This window comes from Eptesicus fuscus, chromosome 20 (assembly GCF_027574615.1).
Source record: "Eptesicus fuscus isolate TK198812 chromosome 20, DD_ASM_mEF_20220401, whole genome shotgun sequence".
Lineage (NCBI taxonomy): Eukaryota > Metazoa > Chordata > Mammalia > Chiroptera > Vespertilionidae > Eptesicus > Eptesicus fuscus.
The window spans coordinates 30,065,563-30,082,585 of record NC_072492.1 but is presented as its reverse complement, the minus strand read 5'-3'; the positions used below and the strand labels follow the sequence as shown (position 1 = coordinate 30,082,585).

Here is a 17,023-nt window from a genome sequence, read left to right as displayed (position 1 = left end):
GCCAAGGAAAATTACACTTACAAAAATTCTAGTCCTAATTCTCCAGGATCTCAGCTACTAACACTAGGCCTCACTTTCCTCATACATAAAATAAAGCTATGCTAGATTTTTGTAAGATCTATTTCATTTCTGAAATTCTTGACTAATTTTTTAAGTTATAATTCTCATATTATGTCCTTCACTGAATGCAATGATTGCAAATTTAAAATGCTGTGGAACATAAAGTCTTAAATTCATTACACCTTCCTTTTCCCATAAATGCTTGGAAATCCAGTTTTTAAAATTGCTTTTACAATTGTTAGTTTGTGCTGGCTTAACTCCTTATAAATGTTCCACTTAATTATAAGGTATGTAGTGTGTTTTGTAGAAATAAGTATTTCCCAAAGAGTGTTGTATAGAACACTAGTCTTGCAAAATCTTCCCAGAGGAAAATTCCATAGTTATATAGGTTTGAGGAGACATTGTGTATTATATTACCATATAAAGACTCACTATTCATATTAGATTTTTTGAGCCGTTGAAAGTCTTATAGTAAAGAAATCCTATCTAGATTTTCTTTTTTTTAATATATTTTTATTGATTTCAAAGAGGAAGGGAGAGGGAAAGAGAAATAGAAACATCAATGATGAGAGAGAATCATTGATCGGCTGCTTCCTGCACGCCCCTTACTGAGGATCAAGCCCACAACGGGCATGTGCCCTTGACCAGTATCGAACCCAGGACCCTTCAGTCTGCAGGCCGACGCTCTATCCACTGAGCCAAACCAGCTAAGGCTAAATTTTCTTAATCAAGTATGGCAAACTTACTTGACAGTAGGCTTCTTACAACAGACATCAATAGCCCACAGAATTGGAGGGCGAGCTGGCAAATTCATAGTGTAGTTGTATACTAATTTTTATTTTGCTTTTGCTTAAGGATATATGTATTTATATAGATGAATTGGGATAGAGTCACAGCTTAAAATGACTACATTTTTATACTCACTTATTTCTGTATTCCTCAAGTTTTCATTATTCAAGTCATAAAGTTATAGTGCCATTATTATTATCTAGTTGTTTTATTTCATTGGAGATATTTTAATTTTTAAAAAAGTTTAATGGATTTCTACTGTACAAAAAAAAAAAAAATCTATGGCACCATTTTACCCTTGATATTCTTATCCCAAATGTTAAGTATAAGTGATAGTTTATTTTAAATATCTGAAATGCTTTATTTTACAATATGTACATAAATACTATGATAATTTCACTAATTCTGCTTTCTGTATGTATATTTGTAGTCCTGTCGATTAGGTCAACATAGACCTATTTCTCGACTGTTGACAGATGGGATCATGAGAGTTGGATCTACTGCATCAAAGAAACTGTCAGAAAAGTTGGTAGCAGAATGGTTTTCTCAGACAGCTGATGGTAACAATGAAGCATTTTCTAAACTCAAGCTTTATGCACAAGTCTGCAGATATGACCTAGGTATTGAATTTGAATTTATTATACAAGGCCAGTGTTAGAATGTATGGCCCAGTCCTCCAGCTGTTTTTGTAAATAAAATTTTATTGAAACACAACCATGCTCATTTATTTACATATTGCCTAGGCCTGCTTTTATGCTACAAGATCAGACCTGAGGAGTTTTGACAGAGACTGTGACCTGTAAAGCCTAAAATAATTACCACCTGACCCTTTATAGAAAAAGTTTAATGATCCCTGTACTAGGGATCTCATCAGATAGAAGGAAATTGTGGGTTATAAGCAATTTTTTGTTGCTTCTGTAGGATCTGATGAATTTGTTTTTATTTAAGTTTATTAACATTAAGACTATTTTTAACATTAAGATTCTTGATTTGTTAATGGTTTAGAGAGCAAATAACTTGTAATTTCCTCTACAACACAAAAAAAGCAGTTCTTTGTTGGAACTAAGAAAATGACAGCTGTTTAAGACGCTTATTTTAAATATGAATTAAATATTTAAGACTTGCTTATTTTAACACTCTTGAATTAAATATCAACGGACTTACTTTAGACTTAATCCAGAGATTAAATAGATTTAACCAAAATATTGAATCTCATTAGACATTCCTATAATTTGAACCTCATGATAACATTTCTCCTTTTTACATCTAATTAGCTACTAGTGTAGTCAATATTTATTTAACTTGTGATTTAGGAACCCTTTGAATGGCTTAATAAAAATTGGCTAGATACTGTTATTTATATTTAATTAATTATGCCTAGGAAATAGAAATTTATTATACTTTCATGGAATCCATTTCTTTATTTTGTATGAAAATGCTGGTTTATCCTTTTCAATTCCATTTAAAATTTGTTTCTTCAGTTTGTAGGAAAATAGAAAGCTATATATGCTACATTCTTAGCAAGCAACTTAGGGAGGGTAATTACCAAAAAAGCATCAATTAGATATTATTATTCACATAGTTGAATAAATAAAGAACCAGTCAGTGAAATAAAGAATTAAATACCCTACCTGTTTTTATTATCTTTAGGTCCTTATCTTGCTTCCCAGCCATTGGACAGCTCTCTACTTTCCCAGCCAAATTTAGTTGCCCCTACAAGTCAATCTTTGATTACTCCACCTCAGATGACAAATACTGGAAATGCTAATACTCCATCTGCCACCCTAGCATCTGCAGCGAGCAGCACTATGACAGTGACTTCAGGTGTTACCATGTCTTCTTCAGTTGCCACAGCTAATTCAACTTTGACCACAACTTCAACTTCATCTTCATCATCCTCCAACTTGAATAGTGGAGTATCAAATAAACTACCTTCGTTTCCACCCTTTGGCAGTTTGAACAGTAGTGCTACAGGATCCATGTCTACGCAAGCGAGTACAGTTCAGAATGGCCAGCTAGGAGGGCAACAGTCATCAGCTCTACAAACTGCTGGGATTTCTGGAGAATCATCTTCTCTTCCCACTCAGCCACATCCTGATGTATCTGAAAGGTACTTTTAAATGTACTAATTTTGCAGAAATATAAATATATGATGCTTCTTTTTGTCTGAATAACACAGTAATTATGAATGAACATAAAGAGTTTTTTGGTCTTATCAGTAAAATTTTAGTTGTTATAATGTTCAATATTTTACTTATAAAATTATAATGAAGACTTTTCATAACATCTTTTAAAAAACATATATTTTTATTGATTTCAGAGAGGAAGGGAGAGGAAGAGAGAGATGGAAACATCAATGATGAGAGAGAATCATTAATCATTTGCCTCCTGCATGCCCCCTACTAGGGATTGAGCTTGCAACCTGGTCGTGTGCTCTGACCAGAAATCTAACTGTGACCTCCTGGTTCATGGGTCAACACTCAACCACTGAGCCACACCGGCCAGGCTAAAGTCTTTTTAAAAATAATATGTTTTTACTAGAGGCCTGGTGCACAGATTTGTGCATGGTGGGGTCCCTCAGCCTGGCCTGCGCCCTCTCACAATCCAGGACCCCTCAGGGGCTGAAACTCGGCACTTCGACATCACCCCAAGGGATGTAGCAGTGTCAAAGCAGCAGGCAGTTGGGGAGGAGCCCTAGTTGGGGCCGGGCGCAGCTCTGCTGCCACTCATCCTGGCCCCACTGCACCTGCTACCACTGCTGCCCGGTAGCATTGCCGCGGAGGCTGAAGAGACTCCTGCCGCTACGCTGCACTTGCCAGCTGTGAGCCTGGCTTCTGGCTGAGCGGCGCTCCCTTTGTGGGAGTGCACTGACCACCAGGGGGCAGCTCCTGCGTTGAGCTTCTGCCCCCTGGTGTTCAGTGCCCATCATAGCCACCAGTCATCACGGTCGCTTAGGCTTTTATATATGTTTTTATTGATTTTTAGAGAGAGGAAGGGAGAGGGAGAAGAGAGAGGGAGATAGAAAATTGATTTTAAGACAAACATTGATCAGCTGCCTCCTGTACACCCCCTATTGGGGATGGAGCACACAACCCAGGCATGTGTCCTGACTGGGAATCAAACAAGTGACCTCTTTGTTCATAAGTCAACACTCAACCACTGAGCCAAGTATCGTCATAAAGTCTTTATCACAGACTTCTAGAATCTCAGGCTGGGAGCTAAGACCTTGAAAGCCATTTAGTCCAACTATCCTATGATGTTTAAATCTGTTCTGTGAGCCCTAACGAGTTTAGCTCAGTGGATAGAGCGTCGGCCTACAGACTGAAGGGTCCCAGGTTTGATTCTAGTCAAGGGCATGTACCTTGGTTGGGGGCACATCCCCAGTAGGGGGTGTGCAGGAGGCAGCTGATCGATGTTTCTCTCTCATCAATGTTTCTGACTCTGTCCCTCTCCCTTCCTCTCTGTAAAAAAATCAATAAAATATATATTTTTTAAAAATCTGTTCTGTGACATAACTGTAAAGTAGATTTGCCTATTCAAGTCACTATTGAACTAGCCTGTTCAGAGGCATAAGAGGCATACCAAGATTTAAATCTCAGCTCTGCCATTTACTGGCTATGTGACTTTGGGAAAGTTATCTAACCTTTCTAAGCCTGTTTGCTTATCTGTAAAATGGGAGCAATCTATATATATATACATATACATATACATATACATATACATATACATATACATATATATATATATATATACATATATATATATATATATGAGGCTAATATGCTAAGTGTCCGTCCGACCGGTCACTATGATGCGCCCTGACCACCAGGGGACAGATGCTCAACGCAGGAGCTGCCATGACACGCACTGGCCATTTACAGAGACCTGGTGCCCACAAAGCAACGCTCGGCTTCCCCCAAGTGGGACACAGGCCCTGCCACCACCCCGGAGCTACACCCCACCAAATTGCAGCCAGTGCTGCTGAGACCCCATGGCGCAAAATGCGGCCCACAGCCCAGCCAGCCCAGAAACAGTGGCTGAGGGCACCAGGTAATGACGTTACGTAGCAACGCCTGGCTTCCTCTCTCTAGCGACTAGCCTCCTTGCAGTTTCTTTAGCCCAGGAACACGACTTGCTTTATAGCCAGGTGGAAACATTTTACACTTTAACCAAATGTCTGTGAATCGTTTTTCCATGCCTCATCTCATTTGATCCTCACAGAAGTCCTGGAGTAGGTAGATAGGAGACTCAGTGGAATCCTATTTTCTTTTCATTAGCCGGAAAACAGAGATTTAGAAAGCTTAGAAACTTGACCCGACTGAACAGAAGTAAGAAATGGTGGACCTTGAAAATGACTTCAGGTTTTCTCACTGCGCACAATATAGTCAAACACTGCTGCAGTTAAATATTTTACCCTTTGTTCTCCCTGCGTGATCTACAATAATCTGCTTCGTGTTGATATTTACTGCTGTGTTGCTGACAATTACTTGAAAGAGAAGTTGGGGTGCTTCACTGGGCTGGAAAAAGTTCAGCTAAATCAGAAAGGAGGTCTAATCAAGTTTATTCTATATCTATAAAAGGCTAAGTTGACTTGTGCATGCATGACACATAAGAAGCTCTCGCTGGCGCTAATCACACACGTGTGTTTTGATCTGTCATTGTCAATCATGAGTTTGGTTAACACTTCTATTATAGAGAAAGTGCGAGTAGTGATATTGAAATATTCTAATTAATTTCCTTTCAGTGTGCACAAATTTGTGCACTGGGCCACTAGTAGGATATAATGCACAGTAAGTGCTTTACACAATGCTTCCAAATGCTTGAGTTGTTTTTGACAACAACGATAATGACAGCTCTCTTCATTCCTTTTCTGAAGAAGCCATTGAGTGAGCTTCCCTTCTGATTCATCAGTTAGATTAGCCTGAGCTTAATTATATCTTTCAGCTACCCAGGTGCAGTTTTGCCCAAAGCTATACTCATTTATGTGAGGAAAATCAAACTATTAATTATCCAGATTGACCCATTTATCTTGAACATCTCCATATATTTGGAGTTTAAAAAAAATATCACCATCAAAAAATGAACCTTATTCACTTTTGAAGTTATGAAGTAAGAAAGAACTGTCTATAGTTAAAAATGTAGTAGGACATTGACTAAGTTTGGAAACCTGATTTCTTTCTAGTTTAGCTCTGCTTTTAGCCAGCTTTGGGATCTTGGGCCGCTCATTTAGCTTATCTGTGTCTCAGTTTTATCACCTAAGCAGTAAGCTCTCTAGTATTTCTGATACTCTGGCACGGGTGGCAAACCTTTTTTCTGCCAAGGGGCATTTGGATATTTATAACATCATTTGTGGGCCATACAAAATTATCAACTTAAAAATTAGCCTGCTAACCCGGCTGGTGTGGTTCAGTGGTTGAGTGTCGACCTATGAACCAGACCAAATGATTTCTCAGAACTTTGATGGCCTGTGGGCTGGCCATTCCCCACCCCTGCTCTATAGATTTAAAGAATTCTTTTCTAATGCAAGATCTCAACACAAGGATCTTCGTACACCATGAAATTATATATATGGTGTTTATAGTTCTCTTTGAAGAGAAAGAGATGTCCTTCAATTTTAGAGAGGTTCTCTGAAAAGGGGATGAGGTATTAAAAACTGCTTTTAATGCTTCCCCAAGAAAGGAATAGTACAACTTTTTTCCTAACTGTCATTTCTACCTTGAATTTTAGCACGATGGATCGGGATAAAGTGGGTATCCCCACAGATGGTGACTCACATGCAATCACTTATCCACCTGCAATTGTCGTTTATATAATTGATCCTTTTACATATGAAAATAAAGATGAGAGCACTAATTCTTCTAATGTATGGACTTTGGGGCTACTTCGATGCTTTCTGGAAATGGTCCAGACTCTTCCTCCTCATATTAAGAGTACTGTTTCTGTACAGGTAAGAATGATAAATGTTGCAGATAAAATTTATATAAAACCATTGGATGTTGATAGACATTTCAAAGATACTAATCTGTGTCTAAATTGATTTTGTAAAAGCCAGGTTCTATTACGTAGATTTTATTTTAAGTGATATTATACTAGAAATCTTAGTTTATAAAAGACTTTGCAATTGTGTCATAATAATGGAAAATAAAAGGAACCACAGTAATAATGGAACATAAAGATTGCACAAAGTACATTGAATATTTCTCTTGTGTTACTTTTATAAACCAGTTTTTAAGTTCATAAACTTAAGTACAAAAATTAGAGTATGGATCTATATATGCTAGAGTTCTAAATAAAGCAGGTTGCAAGTAAAAGTAGAAAGAATTTAACCATATTAAGTTATTTACAGAAATTTGAATTATTTATAGACTATAACAGGACCAGTCAATGGCAATATCAAAACTGATACGTAGAAATTTTTAAAGATTTTTACATAGCCCATTGGTAAAGTTGACTATTAAAATCCTATAAAATTATTTAATTTATCATTTTAATTTGCTTTGTTTAAATTTTCTAGTAAAAATTTTAGAATTTCTAACTTATAGTCCTTTTTATTCTCTTGTGACTTGTTCAGAGTTTAACATTTGTAATATTTGCCTATAATTTCTAGATTGTTCCTTGTCAGTACCTGTTGCAACCTGTGAAGCATGAAGATAGACAAATCTATACCCAGCATTTAAAATCCCTGGCTTTTTCGGCCTTTACCCAGTGCCGGAGACCCCTTCCAACATCAACCAATGTGAAAACATTGACTGGGTTTGGACCAGGTTTAGCCATGGAAACTGCTCTTAAAAGTCCTGATGTAAGTATGCTTTCTATGACCAGAGTTATTAAAAACTATACATTTTATGATTTTATGCAAAACCAAGTGCAGTTCTGTTTAGCTTTCATTTTCCAATTATAATTGGGAAAAGATAATATCACATTTTCAATAAAAATCTTTTTAATAAAAGATTTTTCTGTGATTGTATAGTACCATAGTACCTTAATTTTTTCTTTTACAGAGACCAGAGTGTATTCGACTTTATACACCTCCTTTTATTCTGGCTCCAGTGAAGGATAAACAGACAGAGCTAGGAGAAACATTTGGAGAAGCTGGACAGAAATATAATGTTCTTTTCGTGGGGTACTGTTTATCACATGATCAAAGATGGATTCTTGCTTCTTGCACAGATCTATATGGAGAACTTTTAGAAACATGTATCATTAACATCGATGTTCCAAATAGGTACTCAAGTTTCTTTAAATATATCATCCCATTTTAAAAAATTCATACACACACATTTACATTTTATACTTAATGAATAGAAAACTGTTTTGCAGGTCATGTACATTAAAATATTAACTCTTGCCCTGCCGGTGGCTCAGTTGGTTGAGTGTCATCCCATGCACCAAGAGGTAGCCAGTTAGATTCCCAGTCAGGACACATGCCCTGGTTGCAGGCTTGATCCCCAGTAGGAGGCTTGCAGGAGGCAACCAATTGATGTTTCTCTCTCTCCCCCCTCTTCTGTCTCTGAAAATCAATAAAAAGTATTTTATTTTTAAAAAAAATATATTTTATTGAGAGGAAGGGAGAGGGATAGAGAGTTAGAAACATCGATGAGAGAGAAACATCATCAGCTGCCTCCTGCACACCTCCTACTGGGGATGTGCCCGCAACCAAGATATATGCAAATTACGTCTTGGCCTGGCTGGGTAGATCAGTTGGTTTGAGGATCTTCCCAATATGCCAAGGTTGTGATTTGATCCCCAGTCAGGGCACATACAAGAAGCAAGTGGAACAAAAACTTGATGTTTCTCTCTAAAAAATAAATAAAAATCAAACAATAAAATATTACGTCTTGGGATTGTGGGTTCTTACCCTTATGTGAAGTATATTTACATTGTATAATTAAGACAATTAAAAATAAATTTGATTAATCTGTTACATAAACAAAAGAGATTAAGCTTCCTAGATTCTTTTTTTTAAATATATTTTTTATTGATTTCAGAGAGAAAGGGCAAGACAGAAACATCCATGATGAGAGAGAACCATCAATCGGCTGCCTCCTGCACGCCCCCCACTGGGGATCAAGCCCACAACCCACGCATGTGCCCTTGACCAGAATCGAACCTGGGACCCTTCAGTCCGCAGGCCGGTGCTCTGTCCACTGAGCCAAACTGGCTAGGGCAAGCTTCCTAAATTCTTTATAATAAAGCTTGAAGTAATGATTTTAACCTGAAAAAATTTTGAGGCATGGAACTAGAAAGCCCTCCACAATTAAAAAACAAAACAAAAAAAACTAGTGAAGCACCCTGGAAATTTATTTTTTTCATGTACCATCTAAGATACTAAGATATAATCCCTACATTAATTGAGTTAACTTTTAACTTTCTTTACTAAAATTGTGGACTGAAATTTTTACCTCTTAAATGTTAAGAGTGTCTTCTGAGAATGGAGGCTTTCTTTTTAGAATTTTTCTTGGTAGTAATTAGATATCATGGCCATTTATTTATGAAGTCTGTAACTAATAGGTCACAATAGGTGAGCCTCATGTTGAGTTGTCACTTAATAGATATTTCTAGCCGAAACTGGTTTGGCTCAGTGGATAGAGCGTCGGCCTGTGGACTCAAGGGTCCCAGGTTCGATTCCGGTCAAGGGCATGTACCTTGGTTGCGGGCACATCCCCAGTGCGGGTTGTGCAAGAGGCAGCTGATCGATGTTTCTCTCTCATCGATGTTTCTAACTCTCTATCCCTCTCTCGTCCTCTCTGTAAAAAAATCAATAAAAAAAAAATAGATATTTCTAGTAACATGTTTCAAAGCTAGTGAACACTGCCTGGGAGTTCTTGAAAAGCAAATCCTTGCAATAATTTTTATTTTTAAGATTTGGTTCTATCCTATTTTCTCTATAAAGATTCTGTTCCTTTAAGTTCAGAAATTGGTTATGTATAGAAATATTTAATGATTCTTAGTTTATAGGAGTGCTGAAAAAGTCGAATTTTGTATTACTGGTTACAAAGATTTATTGATTATTTTATAAACCATAAAGCAGTACTTTATACATTTCCTTGACACAATTTTGATTTTTTAAAATGGGGTAGTTAATACTAATTAAATAAGCTTTGGAATGAGTATTCTTATCTGTGAAGGATAAGCATAGAATAGAGGAAGAATAATATCACCTTTCCAATACACTGATAGTGTTGCCATTTAACTGAAAATAGAAGTTAGAGAAAAGTTAAGAAAGCGGTGCAACTCTAGAGTCACAGACACCGGGTTCAAATCCCAACTCTGCCACTTACCGATTATGTGATCTGGAGCCAGCCCAACTACAGCTTGCTTCTTTGGGAGGATAAGTTTATGTGTTATATGGTTGTTAGGATGAAAATGAGGTATTCCATGTAAAGTGGGTGTAATTCTTGGTACATAGTAAGTACTCAGTAAATGGTAGCTACTGTTGCTCATGTTATCTGCTTGCCTAATAAAGGACATGCATGCAGAAACTCAATAACATTGTTTGGTTTGAGAAGTGTAGTGTTTTTTTATATCCTTCAACTTAAAGTATAGAGCAAAGGTTGACAAACTGTTTAACCTGTGGGCCAAATCTGGCCATGCTCATTTAAGTATTATCTGTGGCTGCTTTCATGCTGCAGCAGCAGAGTTGAATTGTTACAACACAATCTTGATGGCCTACAAAACTTAAAATATTGGCTCTTTAAAGAAAGGTTTTGCCAATCTCTGGTAGAGAGCAGTGTTTCTGGTGAATTTTGATACTTACGGATAACTTTTCAGAGTTGTATATACTTTAATGTATGGTAAAAAAACACAAACAAGCATGCCACCCCTATGATTTCACATATGTTCTTGCTTAGGACTTGTATAAAAGTTTCAAAGCATTAAGGAACCAGTTTTTTACAAATTTGAGCTCTTTTGAAATGTCCTATGAGTTTTAGGCACATTTATAACTGTCTCTATTTTACACAATAGGGCTCGTAGGAAAAAAGGATCTGCTAGAAGATTTGGTCTACAGAAACTTTGGGAATGGTGCTTAGGACTTGTACAAATGAGTTCATTACCATGGAGAGTTGTAATTGGCCGTCTAGGAAGGATTGGTCATGGAGAATTAAAAGGTAAAATTGTGCTTTTATTTTTTAGTACTGAGATTTCTGTTTTATGTTAATTCATACACCGTTCAGACCACATATAGGTATAATATGTACTTGATAAAATGCATAGCTTATAAAAAAGGTTTTTTTTTATTGATTTTTGTTTTTAAAGAGGAACCACAGATGTCTAAGCCACAAATAGCTTAATTCCAGATATAAAAGTATATTTTACAATATTACAACTTTAATATCAGTGTCATTACTACTATTTTTATTTTTCCTTTTTTAATTATTCAACTTACCTTCTGTTCAGCAGATACTAATTGATATTGATGTACATTAAAGCTTAGGTGATAAAGAATGTTGAGTAATATCACCAATAAGACAGTTTTGGCTTGATAATGACACTAATTTTAAAACCATTATATTTGTCCTAGCCAGTTTGGCTCAGTGGATTGAGTGTTGGCCTGCGGACTGAAGGATCCCGGGTTCGATTCCTGCCAAGGGCATATGCCCGGATTGTGGGCTCTATCCCCAGTAAGGGGCGAGCAGGATGCAGCTGATCGATGATTCTCTCTCATCCTTGATGTTTCTATCTCTCTCTCCCTCTCCCTTTCTCTCTGAAATCAATTAAAAAAATATATATATATTTTTTAAAATCATTATGTTTTAACTTTGGTTCTGTAGGGTGTTAATAATGTTGTTACTTTAGATTATTATTTTTATTATTGATACCCACAGATTGGAGCTGTTTGCTGAGTCGTCGAAATTTGCAGTCTCTAAGTAAAAGACTCAAAGACATGTGTAGAATGTGTTGTATATCTGCTGCAGACTCTCCCAGCATTCTCAGTGCTTGCTTGGTAGCAATGGAACCCCAAGGCTCTTTTGTTATTATGCCAGGTTAGCAACTTTAGTTTATATCAGAATTAATTCTTTATGCACTTAAGTTTTTAAACATTATGTAAAATTGATTCTTCATTTATTAAATGAAAAAATACTTTTCATTTCCTTTCCAGATTCTGTGTCAACTGGTTCTGTATTTGGAAGAAGCACCACTCTAAATATGCAGACGTCTCAGCTAAATACCCCACAGGATACATCATGTACTCATATACTTGTATTCCCTACTTCTGCTTCTGTGCAAGTAGCTTCAGCTACTTATACCACTGAAAATTTGGACTTAGCTTTCAATCCTAACAATGGTAGGAGAATTATTTTTAAAGGTTTTGCAAATATAAAAAGTCTTGATGATTGTTGCTGATTATAGGCTGATTAATGTTCCCAACACATATCTATATCTTACGAATGTCCCTGAAACCTGTAAATGTGTCCTTATATGGCAAAACAATAGCAACAACAACAAAAAGGCTGCAGATGTGATTAAATTAAGGGTCTTGAGATGTAGAGATCCTGTGTTATGTGGGTCGGTCCTAAATGCAATCACATGTATCCTTATATAAAATGGAAGTTTGACTATCCACAAAAGAAGGGAAGGCCAAGTGATGGAAAGAGAGGGAAGCAAAGTCACAGAAAAACATGCTACACTGCTGACTTTAAGAAGGAAGGAGCCATGAGCCAATGAATACAGTTCTAGGTGCTGGAAAAGACAAACAGATCACCCTCTGGATCCTCTAGAAGCAGCAGAGGCCGGCTGCTTCCTTGATTTTGGCCTAATGACCAACACTTTGATTTCAGTCCAATAAAACTGAATTTGAACTTCTGGACCCCAAACTGTTAGAGAATAAATGTGTGATATTTTAAGTTAACAAGTTTGTAATTAATTTGTAAAAGCAGCAAGAGGAAACTAATATAATCATTCTTCTACCTTATTGATATCAGAACTGGTGCTATGAATTATCTCATAAATATTTACTTATTTTAAAAGACAACATTGGTCATAAAATGTAGTTTTTTGCCTGTGCTGTTGAGTTATCTATATATACACTTTGCAGCTCATATTCTTTTCTGTCTTGATTTGCCAAAATAATATAGTGATTTGTATAAACTGCAAGAGTAGGGATGTAACTTTTCTCAATGAATTTATAGATTGCATTTGAGTAGAAGAAAAAAATAAATGATACTCCATTGTTGCTCTGAGTTACCCTAGAAAATTGCACATTTTTAAAGTCACAGTATAGGTATTAATTCTATTTTTCGTGTGTGTGTTATACAATAATTTGAATGTTTTACTTAATAGTAAAGAATAAGTATCAATCATGAATAGTGTCATTTTAAATACATTTTAATTTTCAGCATACTGTGTTTACTCTGTAAGTTTCCTATTGCTGCTGTAACAAATTACCACATGCTTAGTGGCTTAAAATGACACACTTATCTTACAGTTTTGGAAGTCAGAAGTCCTACTGGACTCAAGTCAAAGAAGTCTGCAGGGTTGGTTCTCTCTGGAGTCTCTAAGAGACCGTCTGTTTCCTTGCCTTTGCCAGCTTTAGAGACCACTTGCATCTCTTGCTCATGGCCCTTATTTCCATCTTCAACACCAGCAGTATAATATCAGCACATCTTCTTCATTGACTAACCCTAGTGCCTCCCTGTTATTAGGGCCCCTGTGATTACAAGGACCACCTACATACACAAGATTTATCTCCCCCTTTCAAGATCCTTAGCTTGATCGTATCTGTGAAATGTTTTAAAAAATATATTGTTATCGGTTTCAGAGAGAGGGAGAGAGAGAGAGAAACGTCAGTGATGAGAAAAAATCATTGATCAGCTGCCTCTTGCACACCTCCTACTGGGGATCAAGCCTGAAACCCGGGCATATACCCTGACCGGGAATTGAACCATGACCTCCTCATTCATGGGTTGAAGCTCAACCACTGAGCCCCACCAGTGGGGCTGCATAATTATTTTTTATGTATAATTATTTATATGGCTCTCAGCACAATAATTGACACATGGTAGGCACTCAGTAGATGTTGGTTAAATTAATTTTAACTCTCCTATAAATAACCTTGAGATGAAAAATCGAGTATTTAATATTTTTTCTTTCTCTTATAGCAGATGGAATGGGTCTCTTTGATTTGTTAGACACAGCAGACGAACTTGACCCTGATATCATTAATATTCTTCCTGCCTCTCCAACGGGGTCTCCTGTACATTCTCCAGGATCTCATTACCCCCATGGAGGTGATGTTGGCAAGGTAACCCCATTATAAAAGTTCAGTTTATCTAAGTGTCATTCCTTAACTTAGTAATGAATTGATTCATGAAATAGAGCCCTGTTTTTTTCTTGCTTAAATTAGCAAATAGTGAAATTAACAGTACATTCATGCATTTCTGCTCTTTGAATTATACAATATTAAGGGGGGAGGGGTCTCTGTGGCTCTGCTTTTCCTGACTTCATATTTTCTAGACTACTTTGCATTAATCATTCTTTTGTATTTTTCCTGCCAGTTCACCATACCTTCTACTCAGGCCTAGGACTGGATTATCTGAGAAACAGTGTATTGTTCTAAGAGCTGCTATTCATATCAGGGCTGTGACAAGCAACATAATAGAAATACTAATTTTCTCATAAGAACAGAAAAAACACTGACTACCTTGCCTCCCAAACTCTGTTTATTTTTAGCAGACTATTTTCTCTTTCTGTTTGACCTGAAAACTAATTGGGCCTCATTTGAATTACATCTTTAAGTGAAATTATGTGTAGTGGTGGTTTGACTATTTTGGTATGTATATGTTTAGAACCTGCCTCTTAAAAATAAAGATCTTTGTCCAGTCTTCTTACTTTGCATTCTTTCCTGCTTTCTTTAACTGAAAAGAAATGAGATTATTAAAAAAAATATATATGAGGAAAAGCACCAATAATCTCACCACTTTAATAAGACCATTTTTACTTTTAGCAAATTAGCTTCCACATGTATTTATAAGTGTAGCTTTCAAGAAGTATATCAGCTTTTTAACATTGTATTGTTTTAGCATAATTTGTTATATCATTCCCAAAATGTTGGACATTGAAGTTATTTTTTTCTGTTATAGGCAGTGTTGCAATGAACATCTTTATGCATATAATTTTTCTTTTTACCTATTGCCTTAAAATGAATACCAAGAAATACATTGACTAATCCAGAGGCTATGAGCATCACTTAGTAGCTGTCTCTTCATGTTGTCATAATGCTTTCCAAAACATTATTAATTGTATTTTATAGGTAGTGCTAGATGAACAAAGCTGAATTTTAATCCATCTTTTGGATGGGGGTGTGGTGGTCAGGAATTAGTTGAGGGAGTTTTAGGAAATAATGCAGAAATTTCATTGATCATGTTGTATTTTTCAGTCAGTTACAAAGATTTATACACACACAAACTCTGAACATATTTCCTTATGCAACTGTTAAAACTCATTCTTTTAATGGTATTACTAATTATGATACTCTTACTAATAAGTACTAGAAATTTTTAGAAATATCCTTCAGCATTTAAAAAAATTGAAGTGATTGATTTCCATAAGCCATTCTGTATTTATATCTAATGCCTAGATAATATCAAATGAACTAACACACTTTTAATTTTGTCTTTTTAAGGGTCAGGGTACTGATCGGCTACTTTCAACAGAGTCTCATGATGAAGTAACTAATATTCTTCAGCAACCATTGGCCCTTGGTTACTTTGTATCAACTGCCAAAGCGGGTCCGTTACCTGACTGGTTCTGGTCAGCATGTCCTCAAGCACAATATCAGTGTCCCCTTTTTCTTAAGGTATTGCCATTTCTATGCTAGTTCCCAAATAATGCTCACTGTTGGTTTACATTCTAAGAAATATAAAAGTGGCTTTTTGAAACCTTGTAGCTTTTGTCTAAGGCAGGGGTCCTCCAACTTTTTAAACAGAGGGCCAGTTCACTGTACCTCAGACTGTTGGAGGGCCAGACTATAGTTTAAAAAAAACTATAAACAAATTGCTATGCACACTGCACATATCTTATTTTGAAGTAAAAAAAAAAACAGCAAAAACACCCGCGGGCCGTAGTTTGAGGACGCCTGGTCTAAGGTCTTAAATGCATTGCCACATTTGACTTTACACAAGATCACCAAGAGAGTTATCTCATTATGAAATAACTAATTTTTAAATTCATATTAAGTTTGAACTTTTTTTTTTTTTTTTTTTTTTTAGTTTGAATTTTTAATCTTAAACTTCTGGGACCCTTGCTCGTATTATTATTATATTATGATTATTCTTAAATAATTCTTTATTGTTGAACTCGTATTATTTTTAACAGCATATCTGAAGTTTAGAGCTGGGGAGAAAACTTATATTACCAGAATTTGGTTTTCAAGACGAAATAAATTCGTTGGATTTTTCAAGTATCTCCTTGTTCTTGCCTTGACTATTCCAAATCTGTCTTCCTATAGTTTTAAAATAAATAAGTTATTTTAATTAAGCAAAAAAAAGATTTATAACTTTATAAGTAAAATATTTACATATGCTTACTCCTGTTAACTTCTTTCAGTGCTACATCTAGGTATATCTGTATAGGCTTAAGTTCTATGTAACCTAGATACAGACTGTACTGAGGTTTATCAGTTTAGTGCTTCCTTAAACATTTACTTTATACATCTAGGCAGGTTACACTTAGAAAATAATTGGAAATCCTTTTTTTTTTTTTTTTAAGATTGTGTCTAAAAACAAAGCTGAAGAAAAGGAAGTAAGGTTTGATATAAACTACTGTAATTGAATTAAACAAAAATAAGCATTCTTACATTCCTTACGTAGGTCTAAAATGTATCTCATCAAGGCAGACACCTTGTTTTTGTCCTTTGGCTGATATCCTGTTACTTTATTTGTTATTTTTAGGCCTCTTTGCACCTCCATGTGCCTTCAGTGCAATCTGATGAGCTGCTTCACAGTAAAGACTCCCACCCACTTGACTCAAATCAGACTTCAGATGTCCTCAGGTACAGCTCTTTTTACCATTAGGTGTTCTCTCCAGTACTGATCCTTATATATTTTTCTTGGGTCTCAAGATAGATGATACCATTCAGAATGAGTGCTTTTTCTTGTTAACACATGTGATCTACTTTTGAGAGTAATTTTTATGAATTACTCTAATCTCCCCAAGGACTCACTATTCTATAACT

The 17,023-nt window shown here is 36.0% G+C and overlaps 1 protein-coding gene across 1 annotated transcript in view; it reads left to right on the top strand.

Annotated features, from left to right (window-relative positions):
• MED13 (mediator complex subunit 13) overlaps positions 1-17,023 on the top strand; it is an 88,001-nt gene that overhangs the window by 66,645 nt on the left and 4,333 nt on the right. The window contains exons 19-29 of the mRNA XM_008149494.3: positions 1,280-1,469; positions 2,500-2,959; positions 6,577-6,796; positions 7,457-7,648; positions 7,851-8,074; positions 10,816-10,958; positions 11,676-11,834; positions 11,951-12,136; positions 13,950-14,092; positions 15,473-15,646; positions 16,740-16,840. Of these exons, the coding sequence (XP_008147716.1) occupies positions 1,280-1,469; positions 2,500-2,959; positions 6,577-6,796; positions 7,457-7,648; positions 7,851-8,074; positions 10,816-10,958; positions 11,676-11,834; positions 11,951-12,136; positions 13,950-14,092; positions 15,473-15,646; positions 16,740-16,840 (2,192 nt within the window). The remainder of the gene's footprint in view (positions 1-1,279; positions 1,470-2,499; positions 2,960-6,576; positions 6,797-7,456; positions 7,649-7,850; positions 8,075-10,815; positions 10,959-11,675; positions 11,835-11,950; positions 12,137-13,949; positions 14,093-15,472; positions 15,647-16,739; positions 16,841-17,023) is intronic.